Genomic DNA, 12,582 nt, shown 5'->3' with positions numbered 1-12,582 from the left:
TCTGAGACAACTTTAAACTTTCTATGTATTATTTTGCAAAACAATATTATTCATATTAATTTTTGCAAACGTATAAAACTTCATTATGTAGGATCACGCCATCTACCTGGATGAAACACATACCACGTTCAGTATACATTATCTTACAACTAGGCGATAATTATTATCATCCACACAATTTACGATAAGCATCTTACCGTCTACAGGTATGGGAGGAAAGTCGCACTCCGCCATGACTTAAACAGCCTCCGAGTTCATCAATCTAAGCGATAAAAATATCTTTAAAAAAATCACCATCAACGAAATTAGTAACTGTCATCGGCCAAAATTTCTCGATATGTTGCGATGCATAACGTTCTATCCGAGTGTTTCGCCGAAACTGTGAGATGTCGTCTGTCTTCCGCCAACACGAAGAGTCGATTACCTCAAATGATACACTCAAAAGTTTTCGTCATCGGATTTTTGTATTGTTCCCAGATCGCGCTGTGAAATAGGCGTAGCCTTGATATACCGACTCTTCTTCTGGCTGGGGGTGATGGGAGACGCACGTTTTAACTAACGCTGAGTTGATATTTTCATTGCTCTCCTTCATAAAAGCTTTATTCTTAACTAAGGAAAACTTAAGAGGCAATCAATTCAGGTTTTTTTTTTTTTCACCGTGCAGATATACATGATAGCTGTCGAGGAAATATTTTACGATTGAGACTGTACGGAATGGAAATTTAGACGGACTAAAATATATTAAAAAGGGAAGGAAATAGAATATATATTGCAATGTATGTATTGATGCTATAAACACATCAGAAGTCTTATTGTCTACAACATGTAGATCTATCGTACTTTCTCTTTCGCTTGTCTCCTGATTTGCGAGTCTAACTGGAAAAAATTTCCAGCATGATACTTTTAGTGTTAATCAATATGCTATATTTCGTTTGAACTTCAATACAAATTCAGACATTAATGTTTTACGATTACAAAATTTAAAAGTAAGAAAGAGGGCAAAGGGGAACAGGGAGAGTGAAAAAATAAATTTCAATACTTACTTGATTAATTTCCAAAGATACAGAACAGAAATAGACTCCGTGGGAAGACTGTAAAATTCGAAAGTAATAATATACACATTAAAAACGAGCTGAAAATATCTTAATATATATACACGAATACAAATTCAAAGAGGAAGTCTGAAATTGATTTAAAGCCTTGGTTAGGAAATGGTCGTAAAAATATCATTAAAAGAATCCGTTTATCCACGTGGATGATGGCAGCATTGCGACTGCTCACTATGTCTAATCAAGATTGTTCTACTAAGAGCAGAGTCTGTATTTAAATAAAACCTGACACCAGTCTAAGCAATTGAACATATTGCAATGCGCCAAGTGCATATAACAATATCCATGCATAATCAATATTCTTCAATAAGATAGAGATAAATATAGTCATAGATCTTGCGTAATTCTAACACATATCGTACGAAAGAAATATGTCAGCATATGGAGGAGCAATATCGCGAAGTTGAAGCATTTATCCGTTGGTTATATCTTTATATTGAGTATGGTAGCTTACCTCGCTGATCACTTGAGATATGAGGATGCCTGATGATCGGCATTCTTGTTATTTAATAAAGTGTGCGTGAATCTCTCAGTGCTTCTATCTTCAACACTAATGTGACATTTCATGATCAGGTATAAAATTAGCAACATTTCATTCTTCCGCGTGTGAAATATACTCTGTATTAAACACTGCATTTCCTGTGTCAGCACATTTATTTACGTAATGTTATACGATATAACCTCAACTTGGTGCAGTTTACGCTTTGTAATACATGAAGCGGATCATATTAGGCGTAACTTACATCAAGTTAGATAAAATCGTACACCATAGGTCAAAATTCGCTTTAGTCCTTATAATTTGATGTAAAAAAAAAATAAAAAAAAAAAAATATTACACTGTAGAGATCTTAGTTTATAAAGAATAAAGATAAAAAAAAAAAATAAACAAACACCGATAAATAGAAATCACTTGCGGCGCGCAAGGATTTACTTAGCAACATATAAATACATGAACATAATTATATGTACTGTCGCATGAGAAGGCCGCCATTTTATCAACTCCTCTATGCAGTCACTCGGCTCAAAGTGGTGTGGACCTTAGCACTTCTTTACAAAAAGATGTAATTTTCAGCGCTAGCAGCAAATAGTTCGTAAACTGTTTACGTATTACACGTTAAAAATGCATAATTTCTGTAAAATTGACGTTTCTACCGTCGGTCAGTTGAGTATGTTAATTGAAAAACGACCAAAATATCACTAAAAATACAATCTAATGTCCACAGCGATACGCTATTCAAACATTCCTACACGCAGACAGAATATCACCGATCATAATATACAGTACAGGTAAAAAACAGGGGTTCCGCAGACTGAAAGTCCACGCTTTAACGTGGGCCTAGAAAAAAAAATTGGTGTCTTTGAAATTGCGGTTTCTGGGTATCCTTTTCATTTCATTTTTATTCGCTCAAACCATTCACAATGGTACATGAGTTACATAACTTTGATTTTTTAATTATACAGATGTATAAACAAAATTTAAAAGGGTATAAATATATAAATAATACATGCATATTTATGTTCATTAGCACAACAACCAAAAAAAAAAAGAAAAAAAAAAAAAGTGGGGCATAATCCTATAGCAGCTGTGTGGACTTTTCAAATTCAAAGATACATGTACACACCTGTCCACAATTGGGAAATCAAACGATCGGCAATCATAGCAGCGTCAATTGATTTGTGTTAGCGTAACACTGAGGCGAACCGAAGATCTCTTGAATCAATGTTAGAGTGGAAGCATCTATTGCCCACTTTTATATAAATCTAACCAAATCATTATCGAGAAAAAAAACCCTCACACATTTTTTTTGTTTTGTTTTCAAGACAATTTGCCATAAGTTTGAAAATCAAACCACACGCCATATAATTTCAGATTTTTTAAAATACGTTCCCATAGGCCGGGACCAAGTTCTTCAGCAGCAAACGACAGATAGAGCACATATACAATAGAAATTAGAAAATCGGTATATGTAGCGGGTAAAATGTCATTTTTGTTTTCCTTTGCTAAATAGATAGATTAAATGATTTAAGGTAACCCCATACTCAAAGTTTTATCCGATACAAGTTTGAAAAGTATATTTATTTCCATTCATTAGAGTTAAAACTAACAAATTATCAAATAAAATACATAGGTCATCACACTTTTTAAGATGTGAGACGTACATAAACAGAATCAAATATAACCGTCAGAAAATTGCAATTTTCCTTCAACAGCGTTATTAAAATTTTATACAAACTGGTTATGACGATATAGTAACATTCATAACAATTTCATGAAACTGTATCTTCACAAAAATATACAAAATGTCTGTAAAAAATAAAGAAAATCTATCGTATAATAGACTTCATAAAGAAATCAATAGAAACAGAGTTATTGCCCTTAGATTTAATATTTTGAAACAAATAATTGATTATTCATTTAAAACTTAAGACTTGAAATATCTTATTTTTAACAAGATTTTTTACAATAACTATCGAAAAAGACTCCTACAAAATTTATTTTCCTATCATGTATAAATCTAAATAAATCATTGATTTTGCAAAATCTGATGACATCACAGGAGGGTGGAATTACTTTAATTGCTTTTTAGATTCATCATGGTGAAAGAACTTTCCATAATGTCTGATTACTTAATATTCAATTACACTTTTACATTAGTCGTCGTGTAGAATTAATTACCTTCGCATTCTATATGCACTTCTCCGTTGATTCTCGTAATCTTCATTATTTATACACAAAGTTGAATCCATTATTTTTTTTTTTTAGATAAATTGCTCAATATTTTTTTTAAAAAGGTGGGATGATATTATGTTCATCGTGTTGAATGATATGATAATTAAAGCATTATAGCTGTATGCATCAATTACTGAAATTTTAGTTTTTCTATAAAGTCAGTGATTTAGCACATCTTGAAATACAAATTGAATTCTTTCTACGAATTGAATAGATGAAAATATTTTGTCGCAATCAATTATTTATCCCGAGACGACATCTTTCATGCATATACCATCAACAATTAGCTTCACGAAAAAAGGTAAGAAAATATCATTAAATCATAAACATGGACGAAGACCAAGCAAAGGCGTTGAACCTGGATAAAGAGACCATGATTTCATTACAACTGATCAGGACGGTTGTGGAAAGTCTTACATATTCACAAATATGATTAAAACTTCCAGAGCATTTCGCGGTTTGGTAGGTAATTTATTCATGGAAATTCAAAAGAACCATGGAATCACAATTGGCAATGCTCCACATAGAATTTGTCAAAAGGTGCGACTCTACAGAAACAAAATATTTCATCAAGTCCCTTTCATGTGTTCAGATCCAAATCGATCGTATAAATCAAATAGTAGTATCAAAACTTTATGTTATAAGATTAATAAAATACCATGCCATCTATTAACACTTGTACACGCATCGCACACATACATCTTTCTTGTGTACAGTGCACATACTGATAATAATTAAAAACAACTGCCTTCTTCCAATCCCCAAATCATTTTAGATCATAATCAAACATTGTTCTGCTTTGATCTAACCTTCAAGTATACATTTTGTCAACACAACTATGCTCCAAAGCATAGTTAAGAGTTTGTAATGATGATTTTCTCAACATATGGAAATTTAAATTTTTCTTTTATATCCAAATCTAAATAATTATTTTAACTTTTACAAAATAGATAGTTGGGTAAATACGGACCCCTGGACACACCAGAGGTGGGGTCAGGTGCCTAGAAGGAGTAAGCATCCCCTGTCGACCGGTCACAACCGCCGTGAGCCCTATATCTTCATTATTATGTTGATCGGGTAAACGGAGTTATCTGTAGTCAAAATAAGTAATGATAGGTTGTATTGGCAAACTAGATCGTTATAACGACCATAGAATTTGCGAAATGCTGACTTTAAGCGAGAATGTTGAAACCCACTGTAGCATCAACTCGTTTGTCAGTAGAAGTTGACGATGCAGAAGCTGAAATTATCCCGTTTGTCATAAAGTTGTGTTGTTAGTTTGCCGTTAACATCTACTTTCAATAAAATATCTAAGTATGAAGCAAAAGTTGTCAACTTTGTGGTTTCTTTTATTTCGAGTTAACAGGGATATATCGAATCGACATATGATTGAAAGTTATTGTTAATAGATAAAACGTCGTCGATATATCTAAATGTCGATTTTAAGGCAACAGCAAGTTATTTTTTCTTCTGACGTAGCACGTTTTGAATAAATTCTGCTTCATATGAATAAAAAACAGGTCAGCTAACAAAGGAGCACAATTCGTGCCAATGGAAATTCCAACAGACTGTTAGAAGACCAGATCACCAAAGACCACGAAGATATTGTCAATGAGGAACTCCAGCATATTTTTTTTTATTTCAACTTCAGAGTACTTGTGTATGGAATCAGAGTGGTGTTTAAAAAGATGATTTTTTGGATGACTGATCACTAGATAATGTTTAACGTCCCTCTCGAAGATATTTCACTCATATGGAGACGTTATCAATTACCGATGAAGGCTGCAAAATTTAGGCCCATGCTCGGCGATTATGAAAGATGAAGATAACGAACAGTGATCAATCTCATAACTCCTACAAGCAATACAAAATAGATAGTTGGGCAAACATGAACCCCTGGACACACCAGAGGTGGGATCAGGTGCCTAGGAGGAGTAAGCATCCTCTGTTGACCGGTCACACCCGCCGTGAACCCTATATCCGTAGAGCAGGGAAGGGTCTTTATCTTGCCACACCTGCTATAACACGGGACCTCGGCTTTTACGGTATCATCCGTAGGTGGTGAGGTTAAAACGATGCAACTGAAAGGCGTGAAGATATTATTGCGCACCAATTAGCGATATATCTACTTCAAGAATCATCAGTAGATTTAGAATATTCGTTCTATTCAGTTGGTAGTTACTTTCCCAGCAAAGTGCAGAATTTCTCTCTCAAAATGTCACTGGCTGAATTGCACACCTTATTCATATCTTATGATCGGTGATATGATATTTCAAAAAACGGTTTCTATGGGAGATGTGTGTGTTCCATTTAATTATCAAAAATACACCCACTCAAAATACAAGGAGGGTGAATGGGACCTGGAGTCCTGTACACAATCACCTATGTGTTTAATTGATCAAGATATAGGACTCAGGCAGGTGTGACTGTTCGACAGGGGATGTTTACTCCTTCTAGGCGCCTGATCCAATCTCTATGTTACAATGCAGGACTCCGTGTTTGATAAACTCTTAACTTGAATTCCTTTTAAGAGTTATAAAATTTATCACTGTTCGTTAAGATACATGTCTGATGCGTATTGCTCTTAGCTTTATGCAAAACTTTTTAAACACGAACCCTAAATAAACAGTACAATCCAAGGCTAAAGCTTGGTATAAAAACATGTATTTACGGATTGCTCCGTTTACCCGATCAAGATGTAGGGCTCACCGCGGGTGTGACCGGTCGACAGGAGGTGTTTAGTGTTTACTCCTCCTAGGCACCTGATCCTACCTCTGGTATCTCCAGACTTTACATGCTAGCCCATCCAATTCATCCATACCGAAGTGATAATGGAAGTTATATCCTTATGTTTTATCAGGGAAGATTCACAAGTATACGTGGTTCACTCAAGGATCCAAGGTCAGACTTAGTTCAGTTGATGACTTAAAGGTCATTAATGTCAATGATAGGTGAAAATAACGAACAGTGATCAATCTCACAACTCGAATAAGCTAAACAAAATAGAGAATTGGGCAAACACGGACCCCTGGATACACCAGAGGTGGGATCAGATACCTAGGAGGAGTAAGCATCCCCTGTCGATCGGTCACGTCCGCCGTGAGCCCTACAATTGTATATATCTCGTTCCACCATGAGGCAATCCATTGACTCACGAATTACTCGTGGTGTTCATGGAAGAAGTCATGGTCATTGTGAACGCCAAATCATTGTTATCTGTTTCTAGTACATGTGATCAGGACAACCCTTTCGTTCTTAGTCCATATGGTCTCAGAATGCTAAATACGATATTCAAACACTCGACCATATGAATCAGTCAGTCATGTACAGAACTCATTGAAAACGGGTACATACTCTGACGGACATGTTGGTGTAGATGATTCCTTCATACTGTGTAGATACGAAGAAAATGGACAAGAGGCATTTAAAGTCTACAAGACAGAGATGCCAATCACATTAAAGATAGGAATCTTCATAGGAATAAAGGGCCTCTCGGAATTGTGACTCTATATACGTCTAAAAGGCCCCGATACGCGTGGAACGCGACGTTACTCCAGAGGAATATGTTCCTCCGAGTTCTGGACTCGTGTACCTCTTTCCAAATTATGATAAACATCCAAGGCAGGGACAAAATTATGAATACTAATTATTATTCTGGTATTCATAAGGTGATATCATTTTAAATATCAAACGGGGATGTGTTCAGGACATTGTTGTTCTCTTCTTCTTTGCTGTTATTCTTTTTCTTTTTTTCTTGTCAGTAATGTCCAATTTGATCATTTCTACCAATGTTTACGTTTTCAAATTATTATGGTTAATGTTCCATCATGACAATTTCCGAATTAGATTAGGTCATCAGTATGCCTTATTTGTCGTAAGAGGCGATTAAAAGGGGCGGACAGTCCTTCGGATGATACCGCAAAAACCGAGGTCCCATATCACAGCAGGTGTGACACGGTAAAGATCCCTCCCTGCTCAATGGCCGGAAGTGCCGAGCATAGACCTAAATTTTGCAGCCCTTCACTGACGATGGTGACGTCTCCATATGAGTGAAATATTCTCGAAAAGGACGTTATACAACTCGTATACAATCAATCAATACATTGGCAACTGTGTATGTTCTATATTGTGGATAATTTATACATCTATATTACAAAAAATCCACTATTGTTTCTAAATATAGAGAAAGAAGGGGCTTGATTTGACTGGCAACCCGATAAACTACGCCAGTCAACAAACTACACATTTTTTAAAAAGTATGAGATTTCAGTTCATATTGGGCATTAATGAATGTCGGCATGCTTGGGAAATAAGTGTAGTGTATGTTTTCTTATAAAAGGTTGAAATGACTATGCAAGAATACAATATAAGACTTCGTTCTTTACACACTGATTTTGACTACGGTAACACTGTTTACCTGATCAGGATATAGGGCTCACGGCGGGTGTGACCGGTCGACAGGGGATGCTTACTCCTCCTAGGCACCTGACCCCACCTCTGGTGTGTCCAGGGGTCCGTGTTTGCCCAACTATCTATTTTGTATTGCTTATAGGAGTTATGAGATTGGTCACTGTTTGTTATCTTCACCTTTCAATCATGGACAGAAAAAACAGTGCTGTGAATTGGTTTTATAAGGTGTGAACTGTAGCTCTCTGGTATCGGTATGTTTCACCCCCCCCCCCCCCACCCTGATAGCTTCAGTTTTGCAGTTAAGTTACGGTACATGAATTTTGTGTATTTCACTCACCTGAAAACGATGGCTTGGTTACAATAAGTAAGTTTGTGTAATCCGGTCATCTGTCCTACAAATGAAAACGATATCTAGGTCACAGCATGCAAGCTTTCCAATCTAGTTTATGTAGCATGCATGAAACATTAATATGAAAAGATGTATGTATTAAGTAATAAAGAGATTATATTACCCATTGTAATTTATTTTTAATCCCCGCATTTCTTAACTTGGCAAATAATCTAAGGAGAAAAGCATTCCTATTTGTTGAAGACATAACTGTGGCATCCTAATCTGTGATCCGCGGATTAATTCCTGCGAATATAGTACACAAGCTCTTTATCTTACATCACTAGAGGTTCATTACAGCTCGAGATTCTAGGGATTGAAAGAATTCCCTAGACTATAATTTCTGTTTGTTCAATCAATTTCTTTGGTTGTGTAAACCATTCAATTAAGAGACAAAAAAGCTTGACATCATTTATCTGGAGTTTTTTAAAAAGTGGTTTTTGTCACGTTGTTGATTTCTCTGCAAAATACAAAAGTTAGATAAATGAAGCAATAAAGATATTTCTTTTACCTCATTAGCGTAGAAAAGTACTATTAATGGGGCAATTATTTGTCTTATTGCTTCCAAGGTCATAGTTTTAATGTCAAATCCAGAGTTTAAAAATCTTTTAATTAAAACACCTTTACGATCAATTTTTAAAACAAAGAACGGCTGATTTTAAGAACATAATTTGTTTAATGATGAAAGTCCCCCGTTGTCTCGACAATGATGTTTTGTTAAACTAGATTGTCGTCTTTCTCCTGACTCTGCAATCTCGAAATAGTGAGCGTACCTTTGAAATATTTCTAAATACCTTGATGTTAAAGATGCAATGATTTCTCCATAGTTTTAGTGTCGCTGTTGAATTATAATAACATATGATTTCAATTAGTAATCAGTTATAAGATCTGGACACGCTTGGTACCAGTAAAGCATTTACATTAAGCAACATTCAGAATTCGGAGTATTCTTGACAATTGAACATAAAACTTGGTGTTGAAATATATTTACGGCTAACATGGCAGATGAGAGTATAATAATTTTTAAGACAAGTTCTAATGCTACTGCGAGAGCATTAACAACTTCTAAAGCTACTACAACAGATACATAGAACCTTTAATTTACATACTACTATCTCACTAACCCTAAAAGGAGTGCGATATTGAGAGCAGGCAAACACGAACACCTGGAAGAAGTGGAGGTAGAACCAAGTACCTAGAAGAATTGACCATGAACGTAATGATTACGTAAGCAGATTGATCAGCTAATAAAATCATTAAGGGAGCACAATTCATGCCCAAGGGAATTCCAGCACACTGTTGGAAGATCTGATCACCAAAGACTATGCCTACTAGGTATTCTCAATGAGGAACTCCAGAATACTTTAACATCAACATCTGTAGATTTGAATATTTCCAGGCCATCTAGTAAAGAAACACAATTTCTTTTAATTGAAATACCAGCAGACTATTGGAAGCCCTTATCACCGAAGACCACGTAGATATAATCCAAAGGGAACTCTAGTATCTTTCTGATATTGACTTCGTAGCATTTTTACGTAGAATCAGATTAGTGTATAACCAAGTAATTTATTAGATGGCTTGTCACAAAACATTAATACTTCCGAGGTCTGAATTTATTGAAGAAGTAACTGTCTATGATGTCAAAAAAGTCAAGTCTGTAATCTATCGTGAGGAATTGTTGTACAAACTATTGAAAATCAATATGTTTCATGCTGTTGATTTGGGAAAGATTTTGCGATTTCAAAAGTACTAAAATTTATTGGGACTTTTCGAGAATCCACATTTATAATACAGCCATTTCCGCATATGCTATGGAATAAAACGTCATAGGTTTTTCCTTCACATCAGTTTTTTTCATGAGGAGCAAACATAGGGGTTTAACAGAACATTTACTGGATCCAGTAACGTATCTCTGTCAGGGTGTTTGTGAAGTTTTGGAATCCAGTATTGGTAAGGTAACTCATTCATTAGTCCCATTGCCTAGGATATTAAAGTTGTTAAAACGTAAACGTGGTTTTAAAGAATTTTGTCTTTTGAAAGCGATCATGCACTATACGCTAGATTACCAAATGTGATTGATTGATTGATTGATTACTGTTTTCCGCAACACTCAAACACTTTTTCGGTTATTTGGTGGCGCCCAGTTTTTATTGGTGGAAGAGAGAACCCAGATACGATGTACCTGGGAAGAGACCACCAACCTTCTAAATGTAAACTGGGAAACTTTCTCACTTATCGGCGCGAGCGGGATTTGAACCCGCGTCGAACAGAGGTGAGAGGCCGTGTGATTTTGAACCCAAATCGTTTAGAATTCAGTTGTTCAGACCCAGAAGCGTGATACTACATCATTTGCATGGAACAGTGCGAAACTATTCTAGCAGAGAACGGGGAATTGTTTGCACAAAACCATTTGTACGAAACACTACCCGCCTTTGTGAACAGTTTGCAATAAACGCTAGGCAAGGCCTGTAGGCGTTAAATTTTTCGGCATTATTCGGTTTTCCCTGGGGATGGTTTAACACGAAATAATTTCAATATGATAATTATGATTTTCTTGATATTTCATTCAATAAGTTGAGATATAAATGGCAATGATCCATTTTAGAATGATTATTACCAACCGACGTGGAAAGTTACTCCATTTTAGTCATAAATAAATATACAAAACCTATCGTGAAAGGTGAAAATAACGAACATTGATCAATCTCATAACTCCTATAGTAAGGAATATAAAATGAAGAGTTGGGCAAACACGGACCCCTGGACATACCAGAGGTGGGATCAGAAGCATAAGAGGAGTAAGCATCCCCTGTCGACCAGTCACATCCGCCGTGAGCCCTTTATCTTGATCAGGTAAAGAGAGTCATCCGTAGTCAAAATCAGTGTGCCAGCAACGGTCTATCAATCGATATGAAACAAGTCAGACTGCATAGATAAAGTATATGCAAGGTGAAGACAACGAACAGCGATCACTCTCACAACTCCTATAAGCAATGCAAGTAGAAAGTTGGACAAATACGGACCCCTGGATATACCAGATGTGGGATCAGGTGCTTACGAGGAGTAAGCATCCCCTGTCGACCGGTCACACCCGCCGTGAGCCCTATATCTCGATCAGGAAAACGGAGTAATCCGTAGCCAATATCAATTGAGCCGGGAGGAAAGGTACATCGTCTAATGTTACAAACCAAGGGACAAGACACAATGTTTTTGATGTCATCTTTAGGTCGTCCGCCTCGTACTTAACACAGGTATGTTAATGAGATATTAAAGACAATTTAATTAAATACTTGTGCGACAATAGACATTCTAAAGTACATAATCATATGAATTTTAGTTTGAGTTCTGTTTTAGGAACATCAGCGTTGCATTTTTTAAATGTAGAATTTAAATGTATCACGTAAATTGTGTGCTTAGTGCTAATTATATGTAAGTTTACATCCTAAAGCTTTTTTTGCGGTGACTTTAAACTCAAAGACGATCACCCCCACTGTGCTGGAGATAAAAGCAAAGGTTTTCAATTATCCCGCCAATATGCAATGCAGCATGTAGGAAGGCATTGCAAAAGAGAGGGATACATTCTTATGAATTAATGATAAAACATGGAGCTCAAATCAAATTATTAATTTTTATTACTTACTTTTTTGGAACTTTTCTTATTTCCTCATCCTAACGGATTTTAAAACTTTGAAATCCATAAACCATTTAAAAAAAAAAATTGTTCTTACATTAATGCATGATCAAACTGAAAATCCTGTGGTCAAGTCATTTTAGTTGCACATTTAATCTGAGTGTCGTTAAAATTCACGTACAGGTACACATTAAAATGGCAGGGGGAGGAAATCAGCCTCTGCATAAAGTCATACATTAAATAGATTATAAATGTCTGTGTACGTTGCTGACAACAGATCAAATTAAAACAAAACTTCATCTCGCCCGGC

The 12,582-nt window shown here is 35.8% G+C and overlaps 1 protein-coding gene across 4 annotated transcripts in view; it reads right to left on the bottom strand.

Annotated features, from left to right (window-relative positions):
• LOC125665591 (calcitonin gene-related peptide type 1 receptor-like) overlaps positions 1-12,582 on the bottom strand; it is an 86,609-nt gene that overhangs the window by 49,751 nt on the left and 24,276 nt on the right. For 3 of the 4 annotated variants that reach the window (XM_048898303.2, XM_056152326.1, XM_048898302.2), the window contains exons 2-4: positions 8,588-8,642; positions 1,044-1,091; positions 198-262 (exon numbers count right to left, since the gene is read on the bottom strand). In XM_048898303.2, the coding sequence (XP_048754260.1) occupies positions 198-234 (37 nt within the window). In that variant the 5' untranslated portion in view covers positions 235-262; positions 1,044-1,091; positions 8,588-8,642. Of the gene's footprint in view, positions 1-197; positions 263-1,043; positions 1,092-1,563; positions 2,662-8,587; positions 8,643-12,582 lie in introns of those variants that run through there. The other variant, XM_048898301.2, reaches the window with a different exon arrangement.

This window comes from Ostrea edulis, chromosome 10, assembly GCF_947568905.1.
Source record: "Ostrea edulis chromosome 10, xbOstEdul1.1, whole genome shotgun sequence".
NCBI classification, from domain to species: Eukaryota; Metazoa; Mollusca; class Bivalvia; order Ostreida; family Ostreidae; genus Ostrea; species Ostrea edulis.
The sequence above is the reverse complement of the archived record's forward strand: the minus strand, read 5'-3'. Positions and strand labels throughout refer to the sequence as shown.